Source organism: Bombina bombina, chromosome 7 (genome assembly GCF_027579735.1).
Source record: "Bombina bombina isolate aBomBom1 chromosome 7, aBomBom1.pri, whole genome shotgun sequence".
In the NCBI taxonomy this organism is placed as follows: domain Eukaryota; kingdom Metazoa; phylum Chordata; class Amphibia; order Anura; family Bombinatoridae; genus Bombina; species Bombina bombina.
The window spans coordinates 552757899-552771895 of NC_069505.1; the positions used below are offsets into that span (position 1 = coordinate 552757899).

A 13997-nucleotide genomic window follows, 5' to 3' on the forward strand; every position below is an offset into this window, starting at 1 on the left:
CCTCCATTTTGTGTGAGCTGCACTACAGGTATTCTTAAATAAGCCTTCGGTATTCAATCTATTTCTCAGTCTAGTAGTGGTTCATTTGTACTTATTTGTTATTTTTTTATTCTCAGAACTTCACACTTCTCCTTAGTTTGTGTTTGGGCATCAAATAGTTTTGTTTCATTGTAGGTAACTGGTCAAACCATTTCAGAGAGTTCAGTTATCAAGTTTGGTCACAATACGCTCCTACCCTGGTCTCTTATTTATTTACTGTGTGTTTAATACTGTACTTTGTAGGAGTATTTTGGTAAGTAAGGCCTCTCAGCCATTGATTCCAGCTGGGACAACAGTATTATATAATATAATAACTAGTATTTATATAGCGCCTTTCTCCCAGTGGGACTCAAAGCGCTTTTTCAGTGCTTGCTCTCGGAATTAACCAAATCAGCAGCTGAATAGTAATAGTTGTTATTATTACCCAATTTATCGACATCGGAAGGATGAAGGGCTGAGTCGGCCCTGCCGGGATTTGAACCTGTGACCTTGGATCTTTTAAACAGGCTTTTTGTAGTCTGGGCATTTTACCAACTGAGCTACCTCACCTCAACCTGACACTGGTGAAGATGAGGGCTCAACCAAGAAAATGGTTTGCTGTTAGTTACATTTACTGAAACTCAAGCATCTGTGAAAGAAGCTAAGCAATGTGGATCCTTCTATATTCCACAAAAATAGTTAGTTTAACCCTTACATTTTGAAAGTATTACCAAAGCTAAATAAGATGTCAATGGTCCACATATCTTGCAATTGTAATTGAAAAATTACATTACTTGCAGACTATATCACCCCTCCTCCCCAACTGTGACTCTATTTAATCACAGGAGTTTGACAAAAGTCATTTAGAGGCCAAACTGTACCTTAATCATTTGAGTTCATCAGTGGTAGAGCTACTATGTCTAGGAAAGTACATGCTGGCATGTTCTGTTCTGCTTCATTACTTAATTAATTAATTAATTAATTAATGAGTAGAGATGGACCAGACCTCATGTGAGAGACGTGGGCCAGTTTGTGATTTCTGAGATGCATGTGGACCTATATTTAGTGGGAGGGCACTTGTGATGTGGTTGGGGGAGTAAACGGTGGGGGGGCAGGAGTTCCTATAAGGGATCATACATAGGTTAATGTTAACTGTAGAGAGACTCACATAGAGTAAGGTCGGACAGTTGACCTGGTATTAAAGTCACTAATATGGTTAGTAGTGCTAGGATAGGATTAATTATGGTTTGGGTTGGGATATCAGCCATTAGAAGTTTTAAGTGGAGGGTATACACAGTTTCTCTTTATTGTGCCAGGGGTTAACTTGATGTTGAGAAAAAGCAGTAGGGTAACTGCTTTTAGTTGTCACTACAAAAAAAAAGGAGTTGGACCCTATGTAATTAGCTGCTGACACTGTAGCTACTAAAAAGTTCAGAGATTGGACCAGTGCATTTCTTGGTGTATGGTGGACTTATTTTAGCAGATCTATATACACGTCTGTTTCATGAAGCAATGTTTTGTAGAAAAACGCAGAATTCTGTTTTCTTTAAATGTTTTATATTTACACAGAACGTCAAAAAGAACCAAATACAATCAGAATATCTTTACTGACACATTCATTTCAGGGCTGGCAGCTCCTGTCACCGGGGTGAAGAGGGGCCCTGCGGACTTATGGCACCAACCTCTGATATGGGTGGAAGACCCTCCCCCCTCCACCTACCGCAAGTTCCATGCGACCTTTGAGGCCAAGTTATTTATAATCTCCCCGTATCACAGGAAGTGGAGTTAGATTGTAAGCTCTTTGGGTGAGAGACTCATATCACTCATTCATCTCTTCATAAATTTATAGATTTTAGATAAATAAATGTATTTTTTTTAATAATAAAGAATATTGAGTGATCTCTGTGAGTCTCCCAGATCAGCTGCCTCTTTTAAGGAGGTAAAATGAAAAATATGTACCTGTAAAAACGAGCTGAGGGGATCATTATTCATTCTCTCATCCCCACCGATTCATTCCTCAACGTTCATTCTCTCATTCACACTCCTGTATCCCTGTCTCTCTATGTCTTAATCCTTCAGTTCTATACCTATTAAAATACCCCCCAATGCTTTGCCAGTTTCTCACCTTTTCTAGGAATGCCTAAGATACCTTTCCTTGTATATGACTCCTTTAATTTTTCTCATTCTCATTCAATTTTTCCAATCTAGGGACTGTGAGTTGCCTCTCTTCCCTACTCCCCATGTGACAGGAGTCGCCTCAGCCGATTGGCTCAGAGAGTTTTTGCTCATTTCGCACAGAACATTAAAAAAAGAGGGGGGTATTCAAGAATGAATGGGGGGGGGGGGAGATTGTGAACAATTAGAGGAATAAATAAACAGGAAAATAAATTGTGAGTGTAAGATAGATGAGGAAAAGGGATTATTGGGTTGGGGTAAGAGGGAAATATTAAATGAGGAAAAAAACAGTATATGAGGGGGAGTGTCCCCTACAGTGCAGATCTGTCAGTGCGAATCTCCAGGTTTGAGACCTGAGACTGATAATATGAAGGAGAAAGGAGGCAAATGACAAGGGAGTAAAATAGAAAGGGTGGCATCAAGGAGAGTTATGTGAAGGAGTCCAAGTTTCTTTTGGGAGGTGCAGGTAGCAGATTTATGATTATGGTGTAAGGATTAGTTCAGTGCGAAGTCCCCTTCTCACTCTTCTCTCCCCTTCCCATGTGCGGGGACGTCTATTTCCCACACAGATCACACAGATTGTCGGCCGCAGGTCTGGACGGCGCAGAGGGAGGGGTTCAGAGTCAAGGGAGAAAGGGGGTTCCCAGCCCCCCGTCCTCCCTCTGAGGCTCCTGGACAGACACCTCAGTGGGGGAGAATCCCAATCTCCCTTCCTCCCCCCTTTCAGGCTCCTGGATGACGGACCCCTCAGCTCCGGTTAGTGATGGTCACTTGAGTTTAGAAAGTCTCCATTTTCTGTGATTTGGAGTCGAGGAGGCAGAGGTGGGAGGGCCCCATTCCATGGAGTCACCAGCCTCAGACGCGGGTCTGCTGAACCCACGGAGGGAAACTTCTTCTCCTGTGGGGAGAAAGGTAGAGAGAGAGCTTACTTACTAATGTATAGTAAAGCGGTAACCATAGATTAATAATGAGATACAGAGAGAAAGTAAGACAACAGTACCATATGCAAATTCAATATCTTATAATCAATGAGGACTATAAAACAGATTTGAATGTTAGCATCTAATAACTCTGATTAAGCCACCTCTGTTAAAGGGAGATAAATGGTCAGGGAGGGTCAAAGACTAGAAGAAGACATATAAAGCATAGCGCTGCAGAATCTGTTGGCGCTCTACAAATACCTGATAATAGCGAGAGATGGACAGACAGAGCTCTAGAAGGGAAGAGAGACATAGAACACAAGGAGAGATGGAGAGATATAGAAAATAAAGAAACAGGACAGGGCATTGGGACAGAAAGAGAGAAAGAACGGGGAGAGAGGGAAAGACAGAGCCTGGCAATGGAAAGACATAGAGTACTGGGAGATAGGGACAAACACGGAATGAGGGAGGGTTTGGGCAGGGAGGGAGAGACAGGCATAGAGAATGAGGAGAGAGGGAAGACAGAACATAGGAAGGGAAATACAAATAATATGTGGAAGGAAAGACATGGAGCAGTGGGAGAGAGAGACAGACAACGAGATGAGTGGAGAGACATCTTAGGGGAAGAGACACAGAACATGAACAAAAGGAGAGACATAGAAATGTAGAGGGAGGAATGGAGGGAAAAACAGAGCATGGAGATTGAGGGGACATAGAGTTTGAAGAGAGAAGGATAGACAGCGTATAGACAGAGAGGAAGAGATATGGAGTAATGAAAGACAGAGGGACAGACAAATAGCAGAAGAGAGAGACATAGAAAGTGATAAAAGGTATAGCGCATTAGAAGGGAGAGACATAGAAGATGAGGAAAGGTATAGCGCATTAGGGGGAGATATATAGAACATGAGGAAAGGTATAGCGCATTAGAAGGGAGAGACATAGAAGATGAGGAAAGGTATAGCGCATTAGGGGGAGATATATAGAACATGAGGAAAGGTATAGCGCATTAGGGGGAGATATATAGAACATGAGGAAAGGTATAGCGCATTAGGAGAGATATATAGAACATGAGGAAAGGTATAGCGCATTAGAAGGGAGAGACATAGAAGATGAGGAAAGGTATAGCGCATTAGGAGAGATATATAGAACATGAGGAAAGGTATAGCGCATTAGAAGGGAGAGACATAGAAGATGAGGAAAGGTATAGCGCATTAGGAGAGATATATAGAACATGAGGAAAGGTATAGCGCATTAGGGGGAGATATATAGAACATGAGGAAAGGTATAGCGCATTAGGAGAGATATATAGAACATGAGGAAAGGTATAGCGCATTAGAAGGGAGAGACATAGAAGATGAGGAAAGGTATAGCGCATTAGGGGGAGATATATAGAACATGAGGAAAGGTATAGCGCATTAGGGGGAGATATATAGAACATGAGGAAAGGTATAGCGCATTAGGGGGAGATATATAGAACATGAGGAAAGGTATAGCGCATTAGGAGAGACATAGAAGATGGGGAAAGGTATAGCGAATTAAGGGGAGATATATAGAACATGAGGAAAGGTATAGCGCATTAGGGGGAGATATATAGAACATGAGGAAAGGTATAGCGCATTAGGGGGAGATATATAGAACATGAGGAAAGGTATAGCGCATTAGGGGGAGATATATAGAACATGAGGAAAGGTATAGCGCATTAGGAGAGATATATAGAACATGAGGAAAGGTATAGCGAATTAGGGGGAGATATATAGAACATGAGGAAAGGTATAGCGCATTAGGAGAGATATATAGAACATGAGGAAAGGTATAGCGCATTAGGAGAGATATATAGAACATGAGGAAAGGTATAGCGCATTAGGAGAGATATATAGAACATGAGGAAAGGTATAGCGCATTAGGAGAGATATATAGAACATGAGGAAAGGTATAGCGCATTAGGAGAGACATAGAAGATGGGGAAAGGTATAGCGAATTAAGGGGAGATATATAGAACATGAGGAAAGGTATAGCGCATTAGGGGGAGATATATAGAACATGAGGAAAGGTATAGCGCATTAGGGGGAGATATATAGAACATGAGGAAAGGTATAGCGCATTAGGGGGAGATATATAGAACATGAGGAAAGGTATAGCGCATTAGGGGGAGATATATAGAACATGAGGAAAGGTATAGCGCATTAGGAGAGATATATAGAACATGAGGAAAGGTATAGCGCATTAGAAGGGAGAGACATAGAAGATGAGGAAAGGTATAGCGCATTAGGAGAGATATATAGAACATGAGGAAAGGTATAGCGCATTAGGGGGAGATATATAGAACATGAGGAAAGGTATAGCGCATTAGGAGAGATATATAGAACATGAGGAAAGGTATAGCGCATTAGAAGGGAGAGACATAGAAGATGAGGAAAGGTATAGCGCATTAGGGGGAGATATATAGAACATGAGGAAAGGTATAGCGCATTAGGGGGAGATATATAGAACATGAGGAAAGGTATAGCGCATTAGGGGGAGATATATAGAACATGAGGAAAGGTATAGCGCATTAGGAGAGACATAGAAGATGGGGAAAGGTATAGCGAATTAAGGGGAGATATATAGAACATGAGGAAAGGTATAGCGCATTAGGGGGAGATATATAGAACATGAGGAAAGGTATAGCGCATTAGGGGGAGATATATAGAACATGAGGAAAGGTATAGCGCATTAGGGGGAGATATATAGAACATGAGGAAAGGTATAGCGCATTAGGAGAGATATATAGAACATGAGGAAAGGTATAGCGAATTAGGGGGAGATATATAGAACATGAGGAAAGGTATAGCGCATTAGGAGAGATATATAGAACATGAGGAAAGGTATAGCGCATTAGGAGAGATATATAGAACATGAGGAAAGGTATAGCGCATTAGGAGAGATATATAGAACATGAGGAAAGGTATAGCGCATTAGGAGAGATATATAGAACATGAGGAAAGGTATAGCGCATTAGGAGAGACATAGAAGATGGGGAAAGGTATAGCGAATTAAGGGGAGATATATAGAACATGAGGAAAGGTATAGCGCATTAGGGGGAGATATATAGAACATGAGGAAAGGTATAGCGCATTAGGGGGAGATATATAGAACATGAGGAAAGGTATAGCGCATTAGGGGGAGATATATAGAACATGAGGAAAGGTATAGCGCATTAGGGGGAGATATATAGAACATGAGGAAAGGTATAGCGCATTAGGGGGAGATATATAGAACATGAGGAAAGGTATAGCGCATTAGGGGGAGATATATAGAACATGAGGAAAGGTATAGCGCATTAGGGGGAGATATATAGAACATGAGGAAAGGTATAGCGCATTAGGGGGAGATATATAGAACATGAGGAAAGGTATAGCGCATTAGGAGAGATATATAGAACATGAGGAAAGGTATAGCGCATTAGGGGGAGATATATAGAAGATGAGGAAAGGTATAGCGCATTAGGGGGAGATATATAGAAGATGGGGAAAGGTATAGCGCATTAGGGGGAGATATATAGAACATGAGGAAAGGTATAGCGCATTAGGGGGAGATATATAGAACATGAGGAAAGGTATAGCGCATTAGGGGGAGATATATAGAACATGAGGAAAGGTATAGCGCATTAGGGGGAGATATATAGAACATGAGGAAAGGTATAGCGCATTAGGAGAGATATATAGAACATGAGGAAAGGTATAGCGCATTAGGAGAGATATATAGAACATGAGGAAAGGTATAGCGCATTAGGAGAGACATAGAAGATGGGGAAAGGTATAGCGCATTAGGAGAGATAGACATAGAAGATGAGGAAAGGTATAGCGCATTAGGAGAGATAGACATAGAAGATGAGGAAAGGTATAGCGCATTAGGAGAGATAGACATAGAAGATGAGGAAAGGTATAGCGCATTAGAAGGGAGAGACACAGAAGATGGGGAAAGGTATAGCGCATTAGGAGAGATAGACATAGAAGATGAGGAAAGGTATAGCGCATTAGGAGAGATAGACATAGAAGATGAGGAAAGGTATAGCGCATTAGGAGAGATAGACATAGAAGATGAGGAAAGGTATAGCGCATTAGGAGAGATAGACATAGAAGATGAGGAAAGGTATAGCGCATTAGAAGGGAGAGACACAGAAGATGGGGAAAGGTATAGCGCATTAGGGGGAGATATATAGAACATGAGGAAAGGTATAGCGCATTAGGAGAGATAGACATAGAAGATGGGGAAAGGTATAGCGCATTAGGGGGAAATATATAGAACATGAGGAAAGGTATAGCGCATTAGGAGAGATAGACATAGAACATGAGGAAAGGTATAGCGCATTAGGAGAGATAGACATAGAAGATGAGGAAAGGTATAGCGCATTAGGAGAGATAGACATAGAACATGAGGAAAGGTATAGCGCATTAGGAGAGATAGACATAGAAGATGAGGAAAGGTATAGCGCATTAGGAGAGATAGACATAGAAGATGAGGAAAGGTATAGCGCATTAGGAGAGATAGACATAGAAGATGAGGAAAGGTATAGCGCATTAGGAGAGATAGACATAGAAGATGGGGAAAGGTATAGCGCATTAGGGGGAAATATATAGAACATGAGGAAAGGTATAGCGCATTAGGAGAGATAGACATAGAACATGAGGAAAGGTATAGCGCATTAGGAGAGATAGACATAGAAGATGAGGAAAGGTATAGCGCATTAGGAGAGATAGACATAGAAGATGAGGAAAGGTATAGCGCATTAGCGGGAGATATATAGAACATGAGGAAAGGTATAGCGCATTAGGAGAGATAGACATAGAAGATGAGGAAAGGTATAGCGCATTAGGAGAGATAGACATAGAAGATGAGGAAAGGTATAGCGCATTAGGGGGAGATAGACATAGAAGATGAGGAAAGGTATAGCGCATTAGGAGAGACATTGAGAATGGAACAAGTGGGACAGAGTATTAGCAAAAAGGGAGAGGCACTGTGCACAGGGAAAGAGGGTGGACACAGACCATTGGAAATGAGGGACAGATAGAAAGAGAAACATGGAGCATAAAACTAGAGACAGAAAGGAGCGCACAGAGCAACTGCTTTTGCTTGTTCAACATATTTTTCATTTGTTCCAGGAGCACAGGTACCTTCATACCACTCCACCTTTGATGTATTGCTCTCTTACCTTTACCATCACTGATATTATACAAGAGCCTACATTAAGTGAAATCCTTGGTATGAATATTCCACACATTGGTACCAACATTACCCCAGCCTGAAAATGTATTTATATAGTTTAATACATAAATATCACATGGGTTAGTTTTGCACAATAACATAGAACCATTAGGGCTTTTTGTTTTCCTTTTTAAATGCGTGACGCCACAAAGAAGAAAGAGAGTAGATGGCACAAACGTTTGAAGAACAAAGGACAGAGATTATGGCACAAAACGTTGGGGTAAGGTTGATAAGTCATGGCAAATAAGGAATGATAATGGAAAAAATAAATGATATGGCATAAAGAGGAAGATGGTGGAGCAAAGGCAGGAGGACAAGGGATAATAACCAATGATAGAAAAGGAAGAGGGTAGACCATACAGACAACATTATGAGATAAAATGGGAGAGAGGGTGAGGCAGATAACTTAGGCCTAGATTTAGAGTTCGGCGGTAGCCGTCAAAACCAGCGTTAGAGGCTCCTAACGCTGGTTTTGGCCGCCCGCTGGTATTTGGAGTCAGTGATTAAAGGGTCTAACGCTCACTTTACAGCCGCGACTTTTCCATACCGCAGATCCCCCTACGCCATTTGCGTAGCCTATCTTTTCAATGGGATCTTCCTAACGCCGGTATTTAGAGTCGTTTCTGCAGTGAGCGTTAGAGCTCTAACGACAAGATTCCAGCCGCCTGAAAATAGCAGGAGTTAAGAGCTTTCTGGCTAACGCCGGTTTATAAAGCTCTTAACTACTGTACCCTAAAGTACACTAACACCCATAAACTACCTATGTACCCCTAAACCGAGCTCCCCCCACATCGCCGCCACTCGATTAAAATTTTTAACCCCTAATCTGCCGACCGCCACCTACGTTATACTTATGTACCCCTAATCTGCTGCCCCTAACACCGCCGACCCCTGTATTATATCTATTAACCCCTAACTTGCCCCCCACAACGTCGCCGCAAGCTACTTAAAATAATTAACCCCTAATCTTCCGACCGCAAATCGCCGCCACCTACGTTATCCCTATGTACCCCTAATCTGCTACCCCTAACATCGCCGACCCCTATGTTATATTTATTAACCCCTAATCTGCCCCCCACAACGTCGCCGACACCTACCTACACTTATTAACCCCTAATCTGCCGACCGGAGCTCACCGCTATTCTAATAAATGTATTAACCCCTAAAGCTAAGTCTAACCCTAACACTAACACCCCCCTAAGTTAAATATAATTTTTATCTAACGAAATAAATTAACTCTTATTAAATAAATTATTCCTATTTAAAGCTAAATACTTACCTGTAAAATAAATCCTAATATAGCTACAATATAAATTATAATTATATTATAGCTATTTTAGGATTAATATTTATTTTACAGGCAACTTTGTAATTATTTTAACCAGGTACAATAGCTATTAAATAGTTAAGAACTATTTAATAGTTACCTAGCTAAAATAATTACAAATTTACCTGTAAAATAAATCATAACCTAAGATATAATTAAACCTAACACTACCCTATCAATAAAATAATTAAATAAACTACCTACAATTACCTACAATTAACCTAACACTACACTATCAATAAATTAATTAAACACAATTGCTACAAATAAATACAATTAAATAAACTATCTAAAGTACAAAAAATAAAAAAGAACTAAGTTACAGAAAATAATAAAATATTTACAAACATAATAAAAATATTACAACAATTTTAAACTAATTACACCTACTCTAAGCCCCCTAATAAAATAACAAAGCCCCCCAAAATAAAAAATTCCCTACCCTATTCTAAAATACAAATATTACAAGCTCTTTTACCTTACCAGCCCTGAACAGGGCCCTTTGCGGGGCATGCCCCAAGAATTTCAGCTCTTTTGCCTGTAAAAAAAAACATACAATACCCCCCCCCAACATTACAACCCACCACCCACATACCCCTAATCTAACCCAAACCCCCCTTAAATAAACCTAACACTACCCCCCTGATGATCTTCCTACCTTGTCTTCACCATGCCAGGTTCACCGATCCGTCCTGGCTCCAAGATCTTCATCCAACCCAAGCGTGGGCTAGACATCCACTGAAGAAGTCCAGAAGAGGGTCCAAAGTCTTCCTCCTATCCGGCAAGAAGAGGACATCCGGACCGGCAAACATCTTCTCCAAGCGGCATCTTCTATCTTCTTCCATCCGATGACGACCGGCTCCATCTTGAAGACCTCCAGCGCGGATCCATCCTCTTCTTCCGACGACTAGACGACGAATGACGGTTCCTTTAAGGGACGTCATCCAAGATGGCGTCCCTCGAATTCCGATTGGCTGATAGGATTCTATCAGCCAATCGGAATTAAGGTAGGAATTTTCTGATTGGCTGATGGAATCAGCCAATCAGAATATAGTTCAATCCGATTGGCTGATCCAATCAGCCAATCAGATTGAGCTCGCATTCTATTGGCTGATCGGAACAGCCAATAGAATGCGAGCTCAATCTGATTGGCTGATTGGATCAGCCAATCGGATTGAACTTGATTCTGATTGGCTGATTCCATCAGCCAATCAGAAAATTCCTACCTTAATTCCGATTGGCTGATAGAATCCTATCAGCCAATCGGAATTCGAGGGACGCCATCTTGGATGACGTCCCTTAAAGGAACCGTCATTCGTCGTCTAGTCGTCGGAAGAAGAGGATGGATCCGCGCTGGAGGTCTTCAAGATGGAGCCGGTCGTCATCGGATGGAAGAAGATAGAAGATGCCGCTTGGAGAAGATGTTTGCCGGTCCGGATGTCCTCTTCTTGCCGGATAGGAGGAAGACTTTGGACCCTCTTCTGGACTTCTTCAGTGGATGTCTAGCCCACGCTTGGGTTGGATGAAGATCTTGGAGCCAGGACGGATCGGTGAACCTGGCATGGTGAAGACAAGGTAGGAAGATCATCAGGGGGGTAGTGTTAGGTTTATTTAAGGGGGGTTTGGGTTAGATTAGGGGTATGTGGGTGGTGGGTTGTAATGTTGGGGGGGGGGTATTGTATGTTTTTTTTTACAGGCAAAAGAGCTGAAATTCTTGGGGCATGCCCCGCAAAGGGCCCTGTTCAGGGCTGGTAAGGTAAAAGAGCTTGTAATATTTGTATTTTAGAATAGGGTAGGGAATTTTTTATTTTGGGGGGCTTTGTTATTTTATTAGGGGGCTTAGAGTAGGTGTAATTAGTTTAAAATTGTTGTAATATTTTTATTATGTTTGTAAATATTTTATTATTTTCTGTAACTTAGTTCTTTTTTATTTTTTGTACTTTAGATAGTTTATTTAATTTTATTTATTTGTAGCAATTGTGTTTAATTAATTTATTGATAGTGTAGTGTTAGGTTAATTGTAGGTAATTGTAGGTAGTTTATTTAATTATTTTATTGATAGGGTAGTGTTAGGTTTAATTATATCTTAGGTTATGATTTATTTTACAGGTAAATTTGTTATTATTTTAACTAGGTAACTATTAAATAGTTCTTAACTATTTAATAGCTATTGTACCTGGTTAAAATAATTACAAAGTTGCCTGTAAAATAAATATTAATCCTAAAATAGCTATAATATAATTATAATTTATATTGTAGCTATATTAGGATTTATTTTACAGGTAAGTATTTAGCTTTAAATAGGAATCATTTATTTAATAAGAGTTAATTTATTTTGTTAGATAAAACTTATATTTAACTTAGGGGGGTGTTAGTGTTAGGGTTAGACTTAGCTTTAGGGGTTAATCCATTTATTAGAATAGCGGTGAGCTCCGGTCGGCAGATTAGGGGTTAATAAGTGTAGGCAGGTGTCGGCGACGATGTGGGGGGCAGATTAGGGGTTAATAAATATAACATAGGGGTCGGCGATGTTAGGGCAGCAGATTAGGGGTACATAGGGATAACGTAGGTGGCGGCGGTTTACGGAGCGGCAGATTAGGGGTTAAAAGTGTAATGCAGGGGTCAGCGATAGCGGGGGCGGCAGATTAGGAGTTAATAAGTGTAAGGTTAGGGGTGTTTAGACTCGGGGTACATGTTAGGGTGTTAGGTGCAGACTTAGGAGGTGTTTCCCCATAGGAAACAATGGGGCTGCGTTAGGAGCTGAACGCTGCTTTTTTGCAGGTGTTAGGTTTTTTTTCAGCTCAAACAGCCCCATTGTTTCCTATGGGAGAATCGTGCACGAGCACGTTTTTGATGCCGGCCGCGTCCGTAAGCAACTCTGGTATCGAGAGTTGCATTTGCGGTATAAATGCTCTACGCTCCTTTTTTGGAGCCTAACGCAGCATTTGTTTGAACTCTCGATACCAGAGTTAAATTTATGGTGCGGCCAGAAAAAAACCCGCGGAGCGTTAACAGCCCTTTTACCGCCGAACTCTAAATCTAGGCCTTAGAAAATTGACGGCACCAATATAAAGAGAATGACACAAAAAGAGAGCGTGGCACATAAGGTAGAGATGATAGCATTATGGAAGGGAGCGGACCTGTGTTATGAAATGAGTGGAGCAGTAAAATGAAAAGCTAAAGACTAAGATATGTTAAAGATGGCCTGAAGATGACACTTAGGGGAGAAAATATGCTACAGACTGGAGAGTGGATGAAACAGGACAGAGAAACTGCTACAGAGAAAAGAGAGAATCTGATCTGGGATTCTGGTAGTAGAAGGAACAGAGAATGGTCCAGAGGGAAGAGAGCGTGCAGCGGAGAAAGAGTGGAGACAGGATTGCAAGGAGAGTGTGGTAAAAGAGGGGATTATAATAAGGAAAGATGGTACAAAGTGGAGAGAGGATGGTACAGAGGGCAAGGGATGGTACAGAAAAAGATTATCATTTAGAGGGCAGACGATGGCATAGAGGGAGAGAGGATGGTAGAGAGAAATATTATTATATAGAGGGCAGGGGATAGCACAGAGGGAGAGAGGATGTTACAGAAGGCAAGGGATGGTACAGAGGGAGAGAGGATGGTAGAGAGAAAGATTATCAGAGGGATGGCACAGAGAGAGGAAGTATAGTACAGTGGGCAAGGGATGACACAGACGGAGAGTGTTTCATACATAGGGCAAGGTTTGGCACAGAGGGAGAGTGTATCATATAGAGGGCCAGGGATGGCACAGAAGGAGAGTGTATCATACAGAGGGCAAGGGATGGCACAGAGGGAGAGTGTATCATACAGAGGGCAAGGGATGGCACAGCGGGAGAGTGAATCATACAGAGGGCAAGGGATTACACAGAAGTAAAGTGTATCATACAGAGGGCAAAGGAAGGCACAGTGGGAGAGTGTATCATACAGAGGGCAAGGTATAGCACAGAGGGAGAGTGTATCAAACAGAGGGCAAGGTATAGCACAGAGGGAGAGTGTATCATACAGAGGGCAAGGTATAGCACAGTGGAAGAGTGTATCATACAGAGGGCAAGGTATAGCACAGAAGGAGAGTGTATCATACAGAGGGCAAGGTATAGCACAGAAGGAGAGTGTATCATACAGAGGGCAAGGTATAGCACAGAAGGAGAGTGTATCATACAGAGGACAAGGGATGGCACAGTGGGAGAGTGTATCATACAGAGGGCAAGGTATAGCACAGAGGGAGAGTGTATCATACAGAGGACAAGGGATGGCACAGTGGGAGAGTGTATCATACAGAGGGCAAGGGATGGCAC

At 41.5% G+C, this 13997-nt stretch overlaps 1 protein-coding gene across 1 annotated transcript in view; it reads right to left on the bottom strand.

Moving 5' to 3' along the window:
* Positions 1-1553: 1553 nt before the first annotated feature.
* Positions 1554-13997, bottom strand: part of SYNGAP1 (synaptic Ras GTPase activating protein 1) — a 620999-nt gene continuing 608555 nt past the window's right edge. The window contains exon 18 of the mRNA XM_053721876.1: positions 1554-3091. Coding sequence (XP_053577851.1) covers positions 2951-3091 — 141 coding nt within the window. The 3' untranslated portion in view covers positions 1554-2950. The remainder of the gene's footprint in view (positions 3092-13997) is intronic.